Raw genomic sequence first — 24,538 nt, 5'->3', positions numbered from 1 at the left:
TGGAAACCAATGTGTTAGCTTAGCTATCGGTATTGCTAAAGTGCAGTTTGGTTGAACTCATGGCCAAGTGTACTTTTTGGTAATTTCCCCTCAAATGTAATGCTTGGGACAATCCACTAGAGGGCGACTTTAGGTCTGCAGAGCAGACACACCTGGAATTGCCACATCTCAATAGGGGTGTGTGGCAACGGGCCGGAAATACTACTCTTGTCCTTTGTTCTCTGAGGACTGGAGCACTTTCCTCCCCTCCAAGGAAATTTAAGGAGCGGGGGATACTTGTTTCCCCTAACAGAGGCTTAAGGTCTTACTCAATTCTAAGATTCCATGCCTGCTTCGGCAAAACTGGCACTTTCAAAAATGTAGCTGCTTCAGTCTAGCACATCAAAGTTGTTCCAAAAACAGGTGTCAGTGAACACCTTATACAGATCATCACAAATCATTTAATAGTTTAAACTTTCCTAGCCAAGCAGATTAAGGACTACAAGCAAAAATACAAAGATTAACATGATATCAACCACATCCTCATGGTTATGCAAAAATAATTATGAATTTACTTAATTCTCAGTTTTCCATCAAAATAAAGGGCCAAGTCACTGAAATGTATTAATCATACCCACCTTCACCTTTACCTAATGGCGCCACCTTCCTGGTTCCTGTAATATCTGCTCGTTAAGTTTCTCCTCTGACTTTCCTGTCCAGGTGATCTTCCTCACATTGTTTCCCTCACTGCTGCTGAACAGGGTGCTGTGCTTCACGAGGAGAAGGAACATCAGACCAAGAGGATCTTGGCAGTCTTGGGTAATTCAAGTAGTTCTAACTAATATCTAATTTTGCAAATAGCAAATTGTATCAGAACAGTGGGCTCCTAGCCACCTCACTGGCTCAGAGGAATCTATCCATTCAGGATCTTGTCTCTGACCAGCTGTTGCACCTTCTTCCCAGCCCAAGACTAACCAGTGCGTCACCAACACTCTTTGTGATCCATCCCTCCCTAGATCTCTCAATGCTTCTACTCTTCCCTGTATTCTAGATTCCTTCCTAGTGTTTCTAGCTTTGAGCCCCAAGTGCTGTTTCCAACTGCTCACCCTCTGTATCTGAATGCCTGCAGGTATCTCAAATTAAACATGCCCCAAGCAGAATTATTTGCCTGCTCCGCAAATTCACTTCTTTACTGTTTTCTCATTTCAGTTAATAGCATCACCATTCTCTAAAAACATAAGAATAATCCTAAATCCCACCCACCATTCAGTCACCAAACCTGAGGGAGTCTACCCTCTAAATAACTGACTAGAGCCACTCATATTACATGGATGAAACTCACAAACACAAAGATGGCTGAAAAGCAAACTGCAGAAAAATTAACACATTTTTTAAACATCTTTATTGGAGTATAATTGCTTTACAATGGTGTGTTGGTTTCTGCTTTATAACAAAGTGAATCAGTTACACATATATCCCCATATCTCATCCCTCTTGCATCTCCCTCCCTCCCACCCTCCCTATCCCACACCTCTAGGTGGTCACAAAGCACCGAGCTGATCTCCCTGTGCTATGCGGCTGCTTCCCACTAGCTATTTTACATTTGGTAGTGTATATATGTCCATGCTACTCTCTCACTTCGTCTCAGCTTACCCTTCCCCCTCCCCGTGTCCTCAAGTCCATTCTCTACATCTGCGTCATTCCCATCCTGCCCCTAGGTTCTTCATGACCATTTGTGTTTTGTTGTTGTTGTTTCTTTTTGTGGTATGCGGGCTTCCCACTGCTGTGGCCTCTCCTGTTGCGGAGCACAGGCTCCGGACGCGCAGGCTCAGCGGCCATGGCTCACGGGCCCAGCCGCTCCGCGGCACGTGGGATCTTCCCGGACAGGGACACGAACCCGTGTTCCCTGCATCGGCAGGCGGACTGTCAACCACTGCACCACCAGGGAAGCCCGACCATTTGTTTTTTTTAACACACCATTTTAATCATGCAAAACAATGCATGTCTTGCTTGGAGACATATATTTTAATGAAGAAATGCATAGGATGATACACTCCAAAATTTAGGAGAGGATTCGCTCTCTGAAGGAAAGAAGGGATACCATCACAGAGGCACACAGCGGATTTTATCTTGGCAATCACTTATTTCTTAAACTGAGTGGTGGGCACGCTGCTAAGGGGTTGGTATCTTATTCCTTATGAGATTAAAAAGTTAGTAATCTGACTTCAAACTGCCTTCCTAGCCCTCATTTCATAGGTCTCTTGAATTGCTGTTCCCTCTACTAAAATGACTTTTTTCTTGTCCTTATCCTTGTCCATCTAGAGAATTCTTTCTGACTCAACATTCAAAACAGATGTCATATGTCACTGCCTCTGGGCCACCTTCTCTGAATTCCTCAGGGAGGTTTTTCTTTTCAGTGATCCCTCAGCATTTGGTTCTTACAGGCTGACAAGTTTTAGGTCATATTCGAACTCCATTTCTCTCTCCGTCTTGATTTACGTGTCTCTATATTCTTCTGCTTACAGTGTGGTCTGGAGACCAGCAGCGCTGGCATCTCCTGGAACTGTCAGATATGCAGAATCTTAGGCCTCACCCCAGAAACTGCATTTTAACAAAATTCCAGGTGATCCCCTGGCACATTAAACTTTGAGAACCACCACTCTGGAACAGTGCTCCCATCGGGTGGTCCACTGACTAAAACTGTGTTTCTAGTCCAAGATAAGTACAGAAATTGAGAATAAGCATTTAGAAACTTTTAGAGCAGTTGGGCAGACTAATTTTAGGCCTATTGAATCTAATTTTCAAAATGGTGCTTGTATTTTGTAGGCCTCTGTTCTATGTCATTTTCCTAGTAATTCGTTTTTACTGTATTTTTACAACAGTATCAGTCCCTGATGGATTGGAAATTTTTTTTTAAGTCTTTCATGATAGTTTGGGAAGGGCTGCTTAGATAGCTTTATTCTCTATTTCAACATTTAACAGGAGATACTCATAGAAGATGCTCAACAAATGTTGATGAATAACTACTTAATGAAATATACCCTTTTTTGGCCTATATTTGAATTTTTGACAGCAAGATGTCCTTCATCATTACCCGGTTCAAGAGATGAAAACAACCCCATCTACATAGCCCCAGCTATGAATGGTCCAGTTAAGTGCCCAGAAAGAACCTTGAAAGAGAAGAAATTCTTCAAGTTGACAGGAGATATTTTGGGTATGGAGAAAAAATGGTAACCTGTTGATACAGCAGCACACTTCCCAGCAAGGAAAGGGGGAATGAGAATTAAATGGAAAATATAGAAGGGTGGAAAACTATTTTAAAATATTCACCTCGAAAAATTCTGGATTCCCTTAAGCAAGGCTGTAAGGTGAATGGAAGGACTCCTGAACTTGGAATCTTGAGATCTAATTGTGTGTTTCAGTAAGTCACTTTCTCTACCTGCAGAATGTAATAATGAAACTTGATCTACATCGCATGGTGGAGGGAAAATGAATATGCTTTGAAAAATAGATGTCCTGGGAATTCCCTGGTGGTCCAGTGGTTAGGCAGGGGGCACGGGTTCGATCCCTGATGGGGGAACTAAGATCCCACATGTCACGCAGCATGGTCAAAAAAACAACAACAAAAAAAACTGCTGTCCTGTAAGTGCAAGGTAACTGGTTCAACACGTCTAGTGTTTGGGTTATTGGATTCTCTGGACCAAAGAAGAGAAATTCTGTTTTTATCATGCCTTCCCTTCTTGTGAACACAAGACAATCTATAGATAACTGGGGAGGGGAAGGGGAGGAGATGAAAGGAGTGGTCTGGGAGGACATTTAGACCTAAGAAATAAAATACAACACTTGTGTGAGATTTTATGTATCTTATTTTTAAGTAAAATTTCTGATCAGTGGCAGAATAATTCTGGGAAGGATATATGTAGATATCTATAGATATCTATATAGATATTGCTAAGAGCCAAATGCTTTTGCTTATCTGTTTACAATTATTAGGTTGAACCATATCAAATTGCCAACTTTTGACTGTTTTTGACCTGTAAAAGTCGGTCAGCTTAGGAAAAAAAATGAAAAACATAGAGGATTTCTAAGCTAACTACTCACCTGTGATTTTCTCTTCTAAAACTAGTACAAATACTCTTATCCTGTTGATGACTGCAGTCTACTCAGCACACAACTCCAACAGATTTTACCTCCGTCAAGCTATCCACAAGAGCTTTCCTTACCGCTTCTCAGAGATCAAACTTCTTAAGCATTCCTACCCCTGGGCCAGTAGCACCGTCCTTCCTAACCTGTACAGGGATTACAGAGGTAAGAACACAGTCCTGGGGCCCAGCCCTGCAAATGTGGGGTGCAGTTGGTTTTCCAAACACCCCTGCAGTAACCCACTAGAACACTGGAGAAAGGTCTGCTGGCTTTTTCAAAATGACTGCACCTCTGTGGGCACCCAAAGGTCCACTCCCAGGGCCCCATCTAAGCAGGTTCAGGTTTATGTCTGTTCACCCAAGGGTGATCAGGCCCATGAAGGCTGATTGCCACTGATGAGTTTCACAAGAGGCTGATAAACAAAATTGAGACTTTATTCACTAACAACATGAAAAGTAACTGGAGTGATCCCTGGGACTGGTTGCCTCCTTGTGAAGGGGGGAACCACATGTAGCTGAGAAGTTCTATAAGCACAGAACCACGAAAACAGTGTAACCAGAAAGATCTCCACACCAGATGATATTTTGATATATTGCCTGATGTGCAGTCATTCCCAAGTCTGTGATGTGTCTGTGTAACTTTTCTTGGTTATCCACTTCAGTTCCACGAATATGTAGTGAACACCTAGTATGCTGGGAACTGTCCTAGGAGCTAATAAAATGATGGACATTATATGGTTTGTACCCTCAAAGAACCTCACCATCAAGAGGAGTTAGTATGGGGACTTCCCTGGTGGCACAGTTGTTGAGAATCCGCCTGCCAATGCAGGGGACACAGGTTCAAGCCCTGGTCCGGGAAGATCCCACATGCCGCGGAGCAACTAAGCCCATGCGCCACAACTACTGAGCCTGTGCTCTGGAGCCTGCGAGCCACAACTACTGAGCCCACGTGCCACAACTACTGAAGCCTGTGCGCCTAGAGCCTGTGCTTCACAACAAGAGAAGCCACTGCAATGAGAAGCCCGTGCACCGCTATGAAGAGTAGCCTCCGCTCACCACAGCTAAAGAAAGCCCACGCGCAGCAACGAAGACCCAAACACAGTCACAAAAAAAGAAAAAAAGTTAGTATGAATGCTTGTTTTTTTTTAGATAATTTTTTATTTTTATTTTTTTCATTTAGCTGCATCGGGCCTTAGTTGCAGCACGCAGAATCTTTTCATTGCAGTGCACGGGCTCTTCATTGCGAAGCGCAGGCTTCTCTCTAGGTGTGGCGCATGGGCTCCAGAGCACGTGGGCTCAGTAGTTGCGTCCACAGGCTCTCTAGTTGTGGCGTGCAGGCTCAGTAGTTGCCACGCTCGGGCTTAGTTGCCCCACGGCATGTGGGATCTTTGTTCCCTGACCAGGGATTGAACCCACATCCCTTGCATTGGAAGGTGGATTCTTAACCACTCACCCACCAGGGAAGTCCCAGTATGAATGCTTCTTGTTCAGTATCTTTCACCAGTTACCAACACCTTGCCATATTATAACTTTATATCTTATTAAGCTGTATTCTGGAAATTGTTACATTCATTAATCTCAGGATTGGTGGCTTTCTGTTGGGATTTGGAACATCTCCTAGGTTCCTGAAAAAAATCGGAATGATATGTTCATCTCAGCAAACATGTATAGTCCTTTTTTTTAAATTAATTTTTATTGGAGTATAGTTGATTTACAATGTTGTGTTTCTGCTGTACAGCAAAGTGAATCAGTTATACATATATCCACTCTTTTTTAGAATCTATTCCCATATAGGTCATTACAGAGTATTGAGTTCCCCGTGCTATATAGCAGGTTCTTATTAGTTATCTATTTTATATATAATAGTGTGTATATACAATCCCAATCTTCCAATTTATCCTTCCCCCACTTTCCCCCTTGGTAAGCATAAGTTTGTTTTCTACATCTGTATAATCTTTTCTTAAACATGTACTTGTTGCATTTAAGAGTTTTAACAGATGGCAACTTCTGTACATTGCATGTTGATTCTTTCTAGTTGAGTTTTAAACGGTGACAGTTCTAGGTTGAGGGCATATTCTGTTTGCAGTCAGTAACTGTCTATACTGACTTAAATAAAAAGTGAATCAGACCCTGGGTGGCTAAGGCTAGTGCCATCACAATAGGCATGTTCTCCTCTTAGACTCCTTTGCTTTACAGTATACTGTTGTGGTCCAAAGGCGCAGACTCAGAAGGCTGCCCAGACTGCCCAGGTTCACATCCTTGCTCTCCACTTACCAGCAGTGTGTTCTTGGGTAAATTACTCAACCTCCTGTGCCTCAGTTTCCCCATCTGTACAATGGGGATAATCTTAGGACCTACCCTGTAAGACAGATGTGAAGATTAAAACCTTAGCAGATCTAAGTGCTTAGAACAGTGTCGGGCACATACTGTTCAGTCGATGGGTGTTAGCTATTGTTATTAACTGGGGCAGTTGGAGCTCTGGTTGTACTAGAACCACAGAGTTTACATGAGTTACCTGGACATACTAAGGAAGAGCAACAGCTATCTGTAGATGTAGATAATGAAACAGAATTAAGTAGATATGCGGTAAACAGCAGTAAAAATTGTAACTAACATTTTTTAACTCTTCAACTGCTAAAAAATTTTCGCTTTCAGAATTGATGTAGCCCAGTCCCATTAGTCCACTTGTTTTCAGGAATATTGAAGCCCAAGCCATTCATGGCAGATAATCTGTATCCTGTAAATAAATCTGTATCCTATAAAAACAGAACTCTCCTAAATAGCCTAGTCCAATGTTGAAACACATTTAGGGAAGAATTTTTTTTGTAGGATTTAATTAAAATTCCTCTTGCCGCAATTTAAAGTTTATCTCTTTTGACTTTCTTCTGAGGTGAAAAAACACTAATCACAATTCTACAATTGCACAGTTTTTAAGAAATATAAAGTAAGGCCATCTTTGAAGTTTTAAGAAATATAAAGTAAGGCCATCTTTGAAGGTTAAGTCACCCTTTACCTTTCTCTTTTATCTTCTGCAGGACCCTAGGTCCTTTAATAACCTACTGCAAACCTCTCCCTGCCAAATTTTGTAACATAATCTTTTTCTTTCATGTTAAAACATTTTTCATAATTAAAACATAAATATGTAGAAAATCCATATGTACCATGATGTATATTGTGCAACTCTCCTTTATCCCCTGATCCCCCTCCTCTCTTTCCCAGAGACAACTACATTCCCAATTGATTATACAGACATACCTCACTTTACTGCATTTCACTTTACTGCACTTCGCAGATACTGCATGTTTTCTTTAACAAATTGAAGATGTGGCAGCCCTGTGTGAAGCAAATTCATTGGCGCCACTTCTCCAACAGCATTTGCTCACTTCGTGTCTCTGTGTCACATTTTGGTAACTCTCGAAATATTTCAAACTTTTTCATTATATTTGTTAGGGTGACTTGTGATCAGTGATCTTGGATGTTACTATTGCTAAAAGAAGGCTCAGGTGATGATTAGCATTTTTTAGCAATAAAGCATTTTTAATTTAGGTGTATGTACATTGTTTAGACATAATGGTATTATACACTTAATAGACTATAATACAGTGTAAACATAACTTTTTTTTTTTTGGCCACACCGCACGGCCTGTACGATCTTAGTTCCCCAACCAGGGATTGAACCCGGGCCCCAGCAGTGAAAGCGCAGAGTCCTAACCACTGGATAGCCAAGGAATTCCCTAAACATAACTTTTATATGCACTGGGAAACCAAAAAACTCATGTGACTTGCTTTATTGCAGTGGTCTAGAACCGAAGCCACAGTATCTCCAAGGTATACTTGTAAATTCTTTCAGAGGTAATCTATACATTTGCAAATACATTTGATGATAAATAGCAGCATACTATAAACATTGTCATGCCTTTTTGCCTTTTCCCCTCAATTTGCCTGGAGATTGTTCCATCAGCATATATAAAGCTGTCCCTTTTTATGTTTTATTCATTTACTATATAGTATGCCATTGCGTGGATGTACCATAAGTTTTATGACCGGTTCCCTTTTAATAGACATTTAGATTGTTTCCACTCTTATACTGTTAACAATAATACTACCATTTATACCCTTTTACATATGTAATTTCACTCATATGCAAATATATCTGTAAGATAAGTACCTTGAAAAGACTTGCTAAAAATGTATATCCATTTTTCATTTAGAAAGATATCGCCAAATTGTTCTCCTCAATTGTACCAATTAATGTTCCCACGAGCAATGTATTAGATCTGCCCACATCGCCAACAGTTCAGTGAACATTGGTGTTTTCATACAATACAGGTAACTCTGAAATATACAAAAGGTTTGCAACTGCGCTCATGAGAAAATGCAAGTTTAAACTAAGGAACCATTTTTCACCTCTCATATGGACAAAACTTGCCTCTGCTCTTGCCCGTCTTCATTCCATCTTCCCCATATTATTTTTTTTACAACATAAATGTGTTTTGTCGCTGTTCAAAACCTCCCAATGGATTCCATCATACTTAAAATAAAAGCCCAAACCCTTTCTAATGTTTACTCTAGGGCCTTCCCTGTCCGGAGCTGTAGCTACATCTGTTACTTCTCCTACCCTCATTCTGACCCTCATTCACTCTAATTCAGCCACACAAGCTTCTGTGCTCTCCTTAAACACGATGCACATGCTCTTGCCTTGGAACTTGCTGTTGCCCTGACTGACGTTTGCATTGGGAGCTCCAAACTTTATTAGGGTCTTTCTCATAAGCCACCTCCTCTGAGAAACCTCTAATCATCCTGTAAATAAATAGCACTGCTCCCTCCTCACAGAACACTCTATCCCCTCTTCCTACTCAGTTTCTTTTTTTAATTAATTTATTTATTCATTCATTTTTGGCTGCGTTGGGTCTTTGTTGCTGTGCGTGGGCTTTCCCTAGTTGCGGTGAGTGGGGGCAACTCTTCTTCGTTGTGGTGCGCGGGCTTCTCACTGCGGTGGCTTCTCTTGTTGCCAGAGCACGGGCTCTAGGCGCGCAGGCTTCAGTAGTTGTAGCACGCGGGCTTAGTTGCTCCGCGGCTCAGTTTTCTTCATAGCACAATCATTACCTGAATATTGTTTGGTTATTGCCTGTCTCCCACCCTCCTCAAATGTGAATGCTCTGTGGACAGGGACTCTTGTCCACTGCTGTGTTCCCAGCACCTAGAAGAGGACCTGGTGTATGTGAGCACTCAATACATACTGATGGAGAGAAAGAATGAATCAATGTCATTCTATAATTTTTGCCCGTTTTTCATTGGGCTGCTTGGTTTTGTTTGCTTGTTTTGACAAATGGGAGCTTTTTATGTATTAAGAGCTCGTTCAGTTGTAGAGATTTAGATATTTATACAGAAACAAAATAAGGATTTATAAAAATTAATTTAGGGAATTGGTAGCTTATGATGTTCTATCTGGGAGTGTGGTATGCTTTTTCTATTCTCATCTGCATTTGTATCCCTCAGTAATATTAAATTCTCTTCATATAATTCTTGCACATCTCTTGTTAGGCTTATCTTTTGTGGTCTATTGTGAATGAGATTTTATTTCACTATAGTTTCTAAGTAAATATTGTTTGAATATATGAAGGCTATTGATTTTATTATATTTAGTACCCAGCCAGCTTGCTGAATTTTTTTGTTAATAGTTTTTAGGTTCTCTTTTCTCCCCAGCTTTATTGAGGTACAATGGAGAAATTAAAATTGTATATATTTAAGGTACAATGTGATGTTTTGATATATGAATACATTGTGAAATGTTTACCACAATCAAACTAATTAACATATCCATCACCTCACACGGTTACATGTTTTTAGTGTGATAAGAATTCTTATTCTCTAAGCAAATTTCAAGTATACAATATATTACTATTAACTATAATCTATAATCATGCTATATATTAGATCTCCAGGACTTATTGATTTTAAAACTAAAAGTTTGTATACTCTGACTGACATCCACCCATCCCCCTCCCCACCCCAGCCCCTGGTAACCACCATTCTACCCTCTGGTTCTGTAAGTTCGACTTTTAAAAATTGCACTTATAAGAGATCATACATGTTTCTTTGTTTGGCTTATTTCATATCTTCACTTTCGTGAATAATCCTGCTATGAACATGGGAGTGCAGATAGCTCTTCAAGATGCTGATTTCATTTCCTTTCAATATATAGCCAGTAGTAGGATTACTGGATCATCTAGTAGCTCTATTTTTAATTTTTTGAGGAAACTCCATGCTGTTTTCCATAATGGCTATACCAACTTACATTCCCACCAACAGGGCTCCTTTCTCCAAACCCTCACCAACATTTGTTATTTCTTGTCTTCTTGATAATAGCCATCCTAACAGTCGTGAGGTGATATCACATTGCAGTTTCGGTTTGTTATTTCCTTGATGATTAGTGATTTTTACATATACCTGTTGGTCATTTGTATTTCTTTAGAAAAATGTGTATTCAGGTCCTTTGCCCATTTTTTAATCAGGATGATTTTTTTTTGGTATTGAGTTGTATGAGTTCTTTATGGATTTTGGATTTTAACCCCTTATCAGATATATAGTTTGCAAATATTTTCTCCCACTTCATAGGCTGCCTTTTGTTTCCTTTGCTGCGCAGAAACTTTTTAGTTTGAGGTAGTCCCACTTGTTATAGCTTTTGTTGCCTGTGCATTTAGCGTCATATCCAAAAAACTGCCAAGACCAGTGTCAAGAAGCTTCTTCTATTTTCTCATAGGAATTTTGCAGTTTCAGGTCTAAGGTTTAAGTTGTTAATCCATTTGGAGTTGATTTTTTGTATATGGCAAAATAAAAGTGTCCAACTGCATTCTTTTGCATGTGGAAATCCAGTTTTCCTAGCATTATTTGTTGAAGAGACTAGCCCCATTGTGTATTCTTGGCACCCTTGTCATAGATTAGTTGGCCGAATCTATGGGTGTGGGTTTAATTCTGGGTTCTCTATTCAGTTCCATTGTTCTATGTATCTGTTTTTATCCCAATTTCATAGTATTTTGATTACTATAGTTTTGCAATATAGTTTGAAATCAGGAAGTGTGATGCTTCCAGCTTCGTTCATCTTTCTCAAGATTATTTTGGCTATTCATGGTATTTTTGTGGTTCCATACAAATTTTAGGATTTCCTCTATTTCTGGGGAAAATGCCACTGGAATTTTGATAGAGATTGCATTGAATCTGTAGATCACTTTGTGTAGTAGGGACATTTTAACAATATTAACTCTTCCAATCCATGAATGTGGGAAATCTTCCCATTTACTTTTGTCTTTTTCATATCTTTCATCAATCTCTTATAGTTTTCATTGAACAGATTTTTCACCTCGGTTAAATTTATTCCCAAGTGTATTATTCTTTTTGATGTTATTGTAAATGAGACTGTTTTTTTAATTCCTTTTTCAGCTAGTTGTTAGTGTAAGAAAATGCAACTGATTGTTGTATTTTGATTTTTTATTCTGTAGTGTTACTGAATTCATTTTTTTTAACAGGTTTTTGGTGGAGTCTTTAGGGTTTCTATATATAAGACCATGTCATCTGCAAAGACAGTTTTACTTCCTCCTTTCTTATTTGGATGCCTTTTATTTATTTTTCTTACCTAACTTCTCTGGCTAGGACTTCCAGTACTGTGTTGAATAGATGTGGTGAGAGTTGGCATCCTTGTCTTGTTCCGTATCTTAGAGGAAGAGCTTTTAGCTTTTCACAATTGAGTATGATGTTAGCTGTGAGCTTGACATATATGGCCTTTATTATGTTGAAGTACATTCCTTCTTGCCTAATTTGTTGAGTTTTTATCATTAAAGGTTGTTAAATTTTGTTGAATGCTCTTTCTGCATCTGTTGAGATCATGTCTTTGTTTTTTTTTAACATCTTTATTGGAGTATAATTGCTTTACAATGGTGTGTTAGTTTCTGCTTTATAACAAAGTGAATCAGTTATACATATGTCCCCATATCTCTTCCCTCTTGCATCTCCCTCCCACCCTCCCTATCCCACCCCTCTAGGTGGTCACAAAGCACCAAGCTGATCTCCCTGTGCTATGCGGCTGCTTCCCACTAGCTATCTATTTTATGTTTGGTAGTGTATATATGTCCATGCCACTCTCTCACTTTGTCACAGCTTACCCTTCCCCCTCCCCATATCAAGTCCATTCTCTAGTAGGTCTGTGTCTTTATTCCCATCTTACCCCTAGGTTCTTCATGACCATTTTTTTTTTTCTTAGATTCCATATATATGTGTTAGCATACGGTATTTGTTTTTCTTTCTGACTTACTTCACTCTGTATGACAGACTCTAGGTCCATCCACCTCACTACAAATAACTCAATTTCGTTTCGTTTTATGGCTGAGTAATATTCCATTGTATATATGTACAATGGAGATGTTTTTCATCCTTCATTCTTTTAATATGGTGTATCACATTTATTGACTTACATGGGATCTTAGTTTCCTGACCAGGGATCGAACCTACAATCCCCTGCAGTGGAAATACAGAGTCCTAACCACTGGACCACCAGGGAAGTCCGAGAATTTAAAAGTTTAAATGTTTGATAGAATTCACCCATGAAGCTATCTGGTCCTGGGCTTTTCTTTGTTGAGAGGTTTTTGATTACTGCTTCAGTCTCCTTACTTATACTTCGTATGTTCAGGTTTTCTGTTTATTCATTATTCAGTTGTATGTTTCTAGCAATTTATCCATTTTTTCTAGGTTATCCAGTTTGTTGGTGTGTAATTATTCCTAGTAGTCTCTTATGATCCTTTGTATTTTTGTGATATCAGTTGTAATGTCTCCTCTTTTGTTTATGTAATTTTATTTATTAGAATCCTTTCTCTTTTCTTGGTTAGTCTAGCTAAAGGCTTGTCATTTTTGTTGTTCAAAAAAGCTAACTTTTTTTTCTGTTGTCTTTCTAGTCGCTATTTCTGCCCTAATCTTTATTACTTCATTTCTTCTTTTAACTTTAGGATCAGTTATTAGTTCCTTGAGCAGTAAAGCTAGGTTTTTTGAGATTTTTATTAATGTAAGCATTTATTGCTATAAGCTTCCCTCTTAGAACTGCTTTTGCTGCATCTAGCGTCTGTCTTTTCCTAAGTGCTGTAGTCTTGGAATCACATTGCTTCCCTTAGAAAAGGTCACTAAATGGAAAACCATCAGTTCAAGTTGGCAATGAGTTTTGGAGAAGACAGTGGAGCTGGTTTTAGTTGTGTAGGCCCACAGTTAACTAGCAGTATGATAAACTCAAGACATTTGTTTGATCTCTAAAATGGGGATAACATTTAGTTCACAGGATGAACTATATGGAAGTCAAATTTATATGAAAACACTGTAATTACAGAAGAATTCTGTGTAGTTTTTAGGCATAGCAATTTGAATGGCCACTAAGGAACTTCTTTAATTTCTATTCCATTGGTTCTACCTTGACCTCACCATTATCAAGCACCTCAGGACCCAAAGAAGTGCAGTCCCCTCTACTACTCTCCACCCCCATCTGACAGTTTTTTCAGTTTAACCTGCTGTTTGGATGGAGCATCTCTGACTACCGAACTTGTCTCAGTTCAGCAGTGACTGTTGTTGGTCTCCTGATGGGAATCTCTCATCACAAGGAGGTAAAAACCCTATTCCTGGTTTCCCTGCAGAATTCTATTTGGTTTAATATATCAAACAAGGGGAGAATTGCTTATAAAAGCAGCCCCTACTGTACCACTGCATACTGGAAAAGGGAGAAACTTAGTTCCTTTGCCATTATTTTATGGTATTACCTACAGATACTGTATAGCTTTTGAGTGGCTGTTACCTTCAGAAATCCTTCCTTTCCTAAGCACATAGTCCCACCTTTCTCACTTCTTCTATCCTTAATCTTACAGCCAAAGACACTGGGCCTGAACTTGTGTTCTCACACCTGGCCAGATTAACATGATTGCTGCTGCTTTCTCAACGGCCCTTTGAAGGGTATAATTGGAAGTGACTTAAAAAAGAAAAATTAGGGAGGTACAAGTCCAGAAAGAACTGCAGTTATTTCTGTCTATAAATACTAATTTCAGAGAGGCTGTTATTTTCTCCCAGGAACTACCTACACAAATCCCTTTCTACTCAACATAAAAAATAAAGTAGGAAACCCAGGTGAGGTTTTGGGTCCCAAACACTAGCACATATAGATTTGATAAGAAAAAAACTGCAATTCAAATTAGTGAAACTGGCAAGATTTTCATCAAAGCTCATCATTCTGATACTCTAGAAATCAAAGGTTACTAATTAAAATGGGTAAATTAACATAGTTTCTAACGTGGAAAGTTACCACCACCTTCCTAAAATCTAAGAAAGATTAACATAACTGCTATTTTGGGTGGACTGTTTTGTTATGGTTCCAGCCCCAATCACTAGGGAATGAAGTCCTCACCCCTGGAACACTTTATATACTAAAGCTCTTAAAGAAGTAACAATCATAATAAACTTTTGCTGACACCTACTTTTTGACTTAAAAGGGAAAATGGAGTATACTTACTGGGAATAGTCTTGCATCACAAACTCAACGTTTGCCCAAACTGTTTGGTTTACCTGGAGTTATGATTAAGTTCTTTTAAAATAAGTAGATATAAGCTGGCAGCCATTATAATATCTCTGTCACAGAGATTTCCATCACAATAGTATTTATTGCAAGTATTCATCCTCTAAGTTGTTGGGTGTTTTTTTTTAAAACAGTGCCCAGTGGCAATAATGAATCAGCCAATACCAAAGGAAAATAATCATTTTTAAAAGGAACACCTAAATTTAAGAATTTGGAAACCAAATTTTACTGGAAACCATTCTAGTAAGCCCTACATTTGAGAAAGATCTCTTTGTACTGAAAAGGCAAGAATGGCAAAACTCAGTAATTATACTTTTAAAGATAACGATTAAAAAAAATCTAGAAAAAGCATTAAAAGCCAGTTTTCTATGGCTAACCTTTTAAACTGTATTGAAATGCTCCTATGTTCAGAGTAGAAAGTGCTTGGAACGGCAGGGACAGTTTTCATTATCACTGCTGGTATCTGTGTATTTTTTCAACACACTTTTGCTATTCCTTGAAGCTTCCATGTTTAGAAATATTTTCCAGAATTCCCAACAACTCACAAGGGCTTTGAGTCACTTATAATTCCATTACAACTCACCTGTTTTCTTCTTGTGAAAGCCCTGAAGGCACAATTATTTACACTCTTAGAGTCAGTCACTCTTGCTTTTCTGTCCACTCAAAAGTATTTTCCTTTTTAATATTTTTGCTTTTCTAGTTTCCACCAGACATAAGTGTTTCCTTACATGAATATATCCCAAATGTTAGCATGTATCTTACATTTTTAAAGTAGATATTAAACTCTCAGTGTTTAAACTCGAAGTGTCCTATTGTCTTTTCAGGTTATTGCTTTAAACCCAGTCCTGAGCTCCTTTCTTATTCTCCTAACCAGTGCCGTTTTGATGGTATTTGTGATCATTAACCTTTTTGTTTCTGCCATTTTAATGACCTTTGGTAAAGAAAGAAAGTCCTTTAAGGTAAGTAACTCTGACTCAGTAATTGAAATATAAACCCTATCATGATTTTATCACTGGAAAAGCTCAATTGTAGCTGCTCTTAAGATTACAGACTGACATAACGCACAGTATCAGCATACTCCCTTTATTAGTCTCCACAGCTCTGCCAACCATTTTCCTAGGAAACCCAATTTACCAAAAGTACATTATGTTCTACATCCACTGTCCTATAAATAGCTGGCCCTCCACTGTTAAGTAGCAGAAACACTCCAAGGCCTGACAGTAAACCATTAAAGGAAACAGTATCTTTACACTTAATATCTACTTTTTAAAAAATATATCTTTGGTACTTTTTTTCCTCCACCACTAGCAGCAATTTCGATTTCCTTGCTTTTCTCTTTTTGTCTTCCAACAGACTCAGAAAGAAGCTACACTGATGGTTATGCTGCTACTGAAGCTCTCAAGTTTGTTAGGAATACAGCAACACCAGAACACATGTAAGTAAGCAAACAGCTGTAACAGCAATGGCCACTGACAAATGAAGTTTCAAAAGATTAATCCTGTTACCTCTTCGCTTGGCTTATTACTTCTTAGTATATTAATACTGATATTTGCATGGTGTACTTTAGAAAATTATAGATGTTTATAATATACTTAGTTAATTTTGTTAGTGAAGAATAAAAATCCCCTTGGCTGCAGATTCTTATGTTTATGGAACTTGGCACTATCAGAGGGTTAACACTGCAAGAGTGGTGCAGGATAAACCAGCTCTGCTGCCAAACAAACACCAAGTAACATCATTCATGTTCCAGGATGACTATGGGAAATATGAGTCAGAAGTAAGCTCACTGCAACTTTAATTAAAGATACAAGCATGAGATTTGGCTAAGGGGGAGCCCTGTCACACAGAAGTAACCAAGCCAACTCACAGGTAACAATCTGGGCTTAAATACTGAGATCGAAATGGGCCCCTTACTCCCCAGGCATCCTACCCAGGGAGCCAATAAGGTCTGGCTTGTGCCCAGTATGTGTCACTTGCTTAAAAACTCTCCACTAAAATCTTGACCCTCGTCATTTGACCAAAACAATGGAGAAAGCGGGGCACAGAATTTTTAACTTTATTAGCAGCTACTGAGCCATGACATACAAATCAATCAAAAACATTAAAGTTGCTTGAAACAAGTGTGTACAGATACACCACACAGAAGCCGAAGTCGTATCTTCCGATCCCAAATCCATCCTTGTGGGGAAGGATGGCCTTAGCTAGGGGGCAAAACAGAGTCTCATCCGTCAAGGGAAGGAGCAAAACACCTACAGCCACATGGGCACCAAAAATTTATCTGAGATCAGTTTTTAAAGGTTCTCTTGATCATAACGTTTTCAAATGAAAACAGGAACCCCTCTTCACCTGTAGGCTTTCCAGCTCACTACTCAAGAGACTTGAATATTTCTATTAAGGCTACTGGAAGCCCACTTAGCCTTGAATGGTGACTTTTGCCCAGTATGTGGCCAGCAATGCAATCCAACAGAACATGCCATGGGGAAAAACAGGAATTTATATACAGTGCTGCCCTCTATTAAAAGGGAAACACAGCACTCAAAATAAAGCAAAAGGCCACAGAGGGCTCCCTGAGAATCCAGTAGAACTAAGAGAGGCCTTCAACTTTCCAAAGTTTGCAACTGGATCCAGGTGGAACAGTGCCCTGCAGCAAGGAGTAGTGTGTATGTCAATGAGAAGACCCAGCTTCTAACAACTGTTACAATGGCTTCCTGAGCCATTTTCTCTCTCCCATTCATATTAGAGCGAGAAAATCGACAACTTGGCCTTGAATCTCACTCACCACCAATCCCTCTGTACGGAGGGCTTTGTTTCTAAGTCTAGAACCTCAGCACAGAGCTGAGACACTTCATGAAGTACTCTCCTCCACCATCCGGCCATCTTTGACAGCTCTCCCCTTCTCACTCCCCTGTGGAGAGATGGTGGGACAGGAAGGAGAGAAATGGGATCACATTGACAGGAAATGGACAAGCAAGGCTGCCAGGAGCCAGCTGCTCCAACCTCACAATCTCCAGTTGTTAGTCTCTCAGGAGCAGTGGAGAACCGGAAGGCAGCAGAGTGTGTCAGAGCAGGAAGAGAACCCAGAGGAAGAGTGTACTCAGTGATGGTTAACAGATGAAGCAGAATTTCATGGAGATTCTTTGTTACAAGGAGAAACTGCTCAGTCTCAATTCCCAGAACTTGGACCTTGCCTGGTTTAGGAAGCCTATGTTTTCTTTTTCAGCTCTTCAAATCTCCGGGAAAGATCATCGAAGTCAATGTCTTCAGAGGCTGAGGTGTTGGCACCAGCAGATGCAGTTGGTAGTGTGTCTGGCACAGATGGCAATTCTGGCAGTACAAAGTTGTCATAGGTATCCACGGGTCTGGAAGGGGGCTTTGCAGAAGCTTCTGGCTTGGGTCCAGGACCTAATTAAATTACAGTAAGGAGCACAGTGTTAAAAATGCCAGTGGCTCAGATCCTCAAACCCCACAATCCCCCCTGGCAGAAACAATAAAATAATCAAAATACTGGAGAAAACATTGTTTTTTAAAAAATAATTCTAAAGGTCAATAAAAATTTTCAGGACAATTAACAGCTACGTTTTCTAATTATGGTTGAATATGTTTTACTTTCCTACAGTGAGAAAAAAGTTTAAGGGAAAGTCAAAGTGTGGTGCATGGGGCTTAGGTACACAGCATTCATTTCAATGGACTGTCCCCTTTCACAAAGGTCTACTCCCATAATAAGAAAGTCCAAGAAATGGTACTAGAATTCTATTGGGATGAGCTACTCTTTAAGGCTTATGGGAAAAAAATTTTATATGGAATGTTAACATCCATACCGTTTGATGTAACAGAATGTGATCTGTATTTCTAGTCTTCCGTTTTAAATCATCGCCCTCTCTACCTACTGTATGTTTCCATTTGTATCTAAGTTCTAGAACAGGCAACCTAAACCATAGTTTTAGGAAATAAGAACAGTGCTTGCCTCTGGGATGGAACTAACTAGAAAGGAACACAAGGTAACTTTCTGGGGTGACAGAAATGTTTTGTATCTTTACTGAGGTGGTGGTTACATAATGTATGTGTGGAGACACATCAAAACTCATCACAATATACACTTCTGTGTATTTTTTGTATGTAAAATATACCTCAATGAAACTGTCCCAATTTTAAAAAATATTCCCCTCTGGGTTTCTGAAGTGCTGGTAGTGTTTTAATTTTTCAGTGAATGGCTACATGAGCATGCTTGCTTTGTGAAAAGTCACTGAGCTATACACTTATGATTTATGTGTTTCCCCCTCTTTAATGCCCAAATTTTAAAAAAATTTTGGTATTTCCAGGCACAGTGGAAATGGAAGCAGCAGGAATACACCGAACCTGAGGATGACTGAAAACTGCAAGGTGAAAAAGAATAATGATATCACTAACAGAAACAGGGAACTGGGGAGATTCTTTGGAGCCACGAAAGATCTTTTCTTTTTGGAAGTGGGAAATCCTGAGTTCTATTTCCACCATACTGCATTTGGGGAGAGAACGTGGCACGTAGGTAGAATGCCACAAGCATAAAAACAATCTGAGGGAGGAACAGAGATAAGAAAACAGCAAAGGGTTCAGTACTGAGAAACTCTCGAGGGTTTCTGACTCACCAATGATCTGTGCAGAAGAGACATTCTTATCAGCATTAATGTCATCAACCTGAAACACAAAGATCATGACCAGAGGAGTAAGCAATGGCATCACTGGTGAAAGTAATGGTATAAGCCCATGTGTGTTGCAAAAGCTAAGCTGCTCAGCAAAAGCAACAGAAACTGCTCCAAAGAAACTGCCCCTCCGCCCCCTATACTCCTTTCCTGATCTTCTTCCAACCAGACAGATACCATGTTGAACTCATAACTGCCAAGCAGAGGAAAAGAAAATTCTTACCACACCATAACATCTCTCTTTAATCTGTTACCTTCACCTTCCAGGCAGAGAGAAAGCATTCTAAACCGCCGCATTCATCTCCAAGAACCAAGTCCTCAAATACTAACGAAGATCTTCTACCTCGTTCCTAGAAACAGCTGTGGGCAATGCTTCAATGCGTGCAAAACCAAAACATAAAAATTCAGGCCCAATGTAAAAACCAAAGGAAAGAACACTAAGCAAGCTCAGGAACAGGGCGATCTCCCTAGATGAGCAAACAAGGCTGGCAGGAAAGTCATCTAATTCTGAACCAAAACCGGTACAACCACCTACAGTTCGAGGCATCATTACCATATAGCAATAACAGCAAGCTCTAACTATAAGACTAAAATATAAAATAAATGCTATAGGCTGAAATTTACTAGACACTTATCTGTTTAAGACAAAAATCTGGTTCTTATTCCTTTACACAGTGTTGAGAATTTATAAAACTGGTATTTCAATTATTCTAGTACCAAGACTGTACCAGCTCAATATGATTCTCTGCCTAGTCTAAAAAAAAAAAGTCTGATCAAGTGCCCTACCACAACTTTCCAGGATCTGCAGCTCCTTCCTGATTCCTGGCTTAACTGCAGACAAAGCATTGCCACCAACGATGCTGCCACCACCACCACCACCACCCCCCGTTTCCAGGGTAATATTAAAGCAACACAAGAATCCAAAGCATAGAGCAATGCCAGTACTAGTTGATCAAAACTTTGCCTTCCCTGTGGCCATTATTTTGCTCTCTCTTCATGGATTCACTCTCCTGCTGCTTATAAAAGAGGCTCAGGCACTTACAGATTCATACGATGGGGGAGTTGCTGGTATCTGAGGTGGATGAATATTGGGAAAGGCCTGATAAGTTCCCATTGGCAATCCATTGAAATCCGACTGCAAGAGGAGAAAGGCAACATCAGAGACATTACCCCGATCTGCAATTTCTGAAGTGTGTAAATAGGAAAGGAGAAATAAATATGTGTGTGTATACAACTATTTTCTCAATGTGAATATATTCACATTGAATACATATATATATTCAAGATATATATTTAATACATGTATTCAAGAGCCCCAAAAGAAAAAGTGCCTAAAAGGACCACATGTGATCAGGAAGAATCCAGATTTTTAAAGATCTGTACCCAAAGGCTATTCTTCAAATTACTAAATTGCCTCAATGTCTACAAGGGAAGCTTCTTACCAGACTTTCTTTTTTGGGGGAGAGGAGACGACCGCACTGCACAACATGTGGGATCTTAGTCCCCTGACCAGGGATCGAACTCACACCCCATGCAGTGGAAGCATGGAGTCTTAACCACTGGACTGCCAGGGAAGTCCCCAGACTTTCTTACTAGCAATGACTTTCATCTTCTTATCTACGAAGGAGGTAGACCTGGTAATAAGTATTGGTTATTCATTTTTGGAAAATGCTACTAGTATACCTACAAGTCCCAAAGTTTCAAGAAACTTACGTGAAAAGGAGTTTTTCTAGTACCATCTCTCTAGATTTTCCCACTTCATTACCTACAGATGAACCAAAAGATTTTCTCCAAATCCCAATGCTATTTTTTCCACAATATGATCAATAAACTAATACCAAATATTCTTACTGCTAAATCCTCTTGATAACCTACAATTCCTGAGTGTATTCACAGAGCCAACTTGTCATCTTCTGTAACATTTTCTAGAATTTATATCCATATTTATTTGTATGTGTACTTACTGGTCCCTTTGGAAGAGGGTATGAGAAAGGACTGTGTGGAGATGGCATGGGCATGGGCATTGGCACTGTTCCATCAAGTCCACCAGCTGGTGCTGTGAATCCGCCCCCACCTCCTCTTCCAGGGCCCCCTTTCTTCACATCATCTGTGAATCCAACATCAATAAGATCTGTATCTACTCCAGGAGGAGCTTCTGCCTAAGAAAAAGAGAGAAACCCGTATCATTAGGCCTGTCACCAGCTAGGTTCCCCAGGAAGCTGACTCTGAGATGGAGATTAGCGTTGACAGAAGTTTACTGGAGAGGTCTCTTGGGACAGACACCTGTGGGGACATGAAGGAAGCCGGGCTGGGCAAAGGAAGAAGGTGGGCTGCCATGCATTCACAACGAAGGGGTCAGCTAATTCCCCCAGGGAGTTCTGGAGCTAGGCTGGGACTACAGCAGGTGCTCCCAACTGGGGACAAAGGGGCAGAGTCTTTAATCCCCTGCAATGACCAGTTACCAAATACAGGCTGCCCCCAGGAAAGACCCTGGGTAAGGAAGCTGTCTTCTGAGGGCCACTGCTGGAGGGACACTCAGCTGCGTGAGCCACCAGTCATCAATACTCTCAAGAGCTGGGAGAGGGGCTTCCCTGCTGGCGCAGCAGTTAAGAATCTGCCTGCCAGCGCAGGGGACACGGGTTCACCCCCGGTCCAGGAAGATCCCACATGCCGCGGAGCAACTAAGCCCACTACTGAAGCCTGTGCACCTAGAGCCCATGCTCCGCAACAAGAAAAGCCACTGCAATGAGAAGCCCACATACCGCAACGAAGACCCAATGCAGCCAAAAATAAATTTACTTAAAATAAAAAAAGAGCTGGCGGAATAAATGTTTGTCCTGAAATGTGTAGTTCAGGCAGGGGGAGGGTTGTCTGAGCAGCACACCAAAACATACTATACCCGGTCAACATGAACTGCTGATTTACTATTTGCATATCTGCCCTTCTTTCACTGTAAGCCTCTTTAGGACAGGGACCTTGTTTATATATTTTCTGTATTCTCAGCTTTCTGGAGCACATGGCAGGCACACAAAAGATGTTTTCAGGATCTGTTCTGGGTCTTGAGGCTTTTCTTGCTACCCATAGGGGCCTCTCAATTCCTTGAACTTCATTGAAAAGTAGCAATAATGCCACTTTATATTTGTATCAAAGTTTGTACCTTTTCAAAGTGTTTTCAGTCATTCATCTCATCTGATCCCTAAATACTCTGAGAGATGCAGGCGTATTTGTTACCCCAGAGGCATTAACTGGACAAAGGCTTAAACTCCCACAGGCAAACTTGAGTGCAAAGAAAATGGTTAGTTTTCAAAGACAGTGATATCGAGAGACTCATTTTCCTTTGTATTCTAAAAGACTCTAAACGTACCATGACCACAGAGTCAGGCTCATAGGGCACATTGTAGTTCTTGGCAATTTCAATCAGGTATCTCTCCACCAGGATTTTGGGTGGGGCCTCCACACTCAGTTTGTGCATTAGCTGTAAGTAAAAGATCCAGGGTTAAGATGCATCTGCATCAACCAGCCTAAGCCTAACCTGTATCAATTTTAAACTTTGTTCCTCACATTTCAAATTGAGAGGAAAAAAAGCTCCATCCAGTTAAATTATTTTTTTCAATCACAAAGCACAAGACCCGTATATCTCTCACATTCTCTGGTTACATATGCCTCAAAGACTGATATTGCTGCCTTCCACATGTGAAATCATCTCCCCTTCTCCCCACCTCACTTCTACCTCCATAAATCACAAGTGGCACAAAGGATAAGGTACAAAATCAGGAATGACACAGGATGATGGAAAGCTTCACAATCAGAGGTGTAGGACAGGGGTAAGGAGCTGACTGCACTGCCAGACAGCATTCTTCTCTTACTATGAAAGGTGCAATCCCAGATTAACCCTACATTACAGTGGTACCCACTGGACTCACTGCAGGCAATAAAAATAACCTGCCCCCACCCCACCCATTGCTTCATGTTTAACAATTATGTTCATTACCCGGTCATTCACAGTTCCAATCTGGTTGGTCCTACATAACTTGCCATATTCCTTGCTATACTTGGCACAGAGTTGATCAGCAACCTACAGAGAAAAAGAACAGTAAATAAAAATGGAAACCACTCCTACAGAGGGCTTCAAGCGTCCTCCTATTAACAGTAAACAGGATTTCCAAAAGACTAGATCTGTAAAGCCTTAAAGGGTACATATTTATTCATTTAGTTATTTGTTTATCCAGCCATCCACTGAGCTGCAACTATGTGCCAAACTCTATTATAAGCATTATGTTATACACTACAAATGATGAAGAAAAACAGACACTGTACTTACTCTTATAAAATCTTACAGTCTCTGGGTAAAAACAATCATTACTCAAATAATCACAAAGATAAAGGTACAAATGCAGCTGTGATAGGGGAAAGGAAAAGTACACTAAACTATCTGCTTACAACAGTAGAATCAGACCTGATCAGAAAAGTCAGATAAAGTGATGCTTCACTGAGATGTAAAGGATGATCAGGACTTAACTAAACATGGAGGGAAGGAAGAACATTCCAGGAAAAGAAAACAGCATGTGCAAAGGCCTCTGCTGGAAAAACAGGGCCAATCCTCAAGCCAAAATAAAATCAGTGAGCCTCTTGTGCAAGGCCCAAAGGAAGAGTGTGGTAGGAAATGAAGAAAGGCAGATGGGAGCCAGACAGTGCAGGGCCGTGTAGGCTTTATTAGTTTTGTTTCTATCACAAGAACAACAGGAAACTACTAAAGGACTTTAAAGCAAGGGGTAGTGACAGGATCAGATCAGTGTTTTGAACAGAACCCTTAGTTGAGTTGTTCTGATGGAATGGTGAACAGACTAAAGGAAGCCAAAGTAGATGTAGAAAAAACGTTCAAGAAGTTACTACAGGGCTTCCCTGGTGGCACAGTGGTTGAGAGTCCGCCTGCCGATGCAGGGGACGCCGGTTCGTGCCCCGGTCTGGGAAGATCTCACATGCTGCGGAGCGGCTGGGCCCGTGAGCCATGGCCGCTGAGCCTGCGCATCTGGAGCCTGTGCTCCACAACAGGAGAGGCCATAACAGTGAGAGGCCCTCGTACCGCAAAAAAAAAAAAAAGAAGTTAGTACAGGCAGGAGATGACAGTGCTATTAGACCAG

General features: G+C 40.2%; 2 protein-coding genes across 7 annotated transcripts in view; one reads left to right on the top strand and one right to left on the bottom strand.

Annotated features, from left to right (window-relative positions):
- PKD1L3 (polycystin 1 like 3, transient receptor potential channel interacting) overlaps positions 1-17,662 on the top strand; it is a 56,384-nt gene extending 38,722 nt beyond the window's left edge. Inside the window, 9 exon segments of the mRNA XM_029205635.1 lie at positions 741-798; positions 3,053-3,193; positions 4,106-4,117; positions 4,120-4,311; positions 4,314-4,356; positions 6,777-6,783; positions 13,649-13,759; positions 15,543-15,677; positions 16,078-17,662. Of these exon segments, the coding sequence (XP_029061468.1) occupies positions 741-798; positions 3,053-3,193; positions 4,106-4,117; positions 4,120-4,311; positions 4,314-4,356; positions 6,777-6,783; positions 13,649-13,759; positions 15,543-15,677; positions 16,078-16,161 (783 nt within the window). The 3' untranslated portion in view covers positions 16,162-17,662.
- IST1 (IST1 factor associated with ESCRT-III) overlaps positions 16,761-24,538 on the bottom strand; it is a 30,525-nt gene continuing 22,747 nt past the window's right edge. For 5 of the 6 annotated variants that reach the window (XM_029242639.1, XM_029242632.1, XM_029242649.1 and 2 more), the window contains 6 exons: positions 23,389-23,472; positions 22,762-22,872; positions 21,362-21,556; positions 20,440-20,532; positions 19,344-19,392; positions 16,761-18,120 (listed from right to left, as the gene is read on the bottom strand). In XM_029242639.1, the coding sequence (XP_029098472.1) occupies positions 17,921-18,120; positions 19,344-19,392; positions 20,440-20,532; positions 21,362-21,556; positions 22,762-22,872; positions 23,389-23,472 (732 nt within the window). In that variant the 3' untranslated portion in view covers positions 16,761-17,920. The remainder of the gene's footprint in view (positions 18,121-19,343; positions 19,393-20,439; positions 20,533-21,361; positions 21,557-22,761; positions 22,873-23,388; positions 23,473-24,538) is intronic. The other variant, XM_029242658.1, reaches the window with a different exon arrangement.

The sequence above is a fragment of the Monodon monoceros genome, unplaced genomic scaffold, assembly GCF_005190385.1.
Source record: "Monodon monoceros isolate NGI ecotype Baffin Bay Population unplaced genomic scaffold, NGI_Narwhal_1 Super_Scaffold_10, whole genome shotgun sequence".
NCBI lineage: Eukaryota > Metazoa > Chordata > Mammalia > Artiodactyla > Monodontidae > Monodon > Monodon monoceros.
Note: the sequence above shows the minus strand (reverse complement) of the source record. Positions and strands in the feature narration are given on the sequence as shown.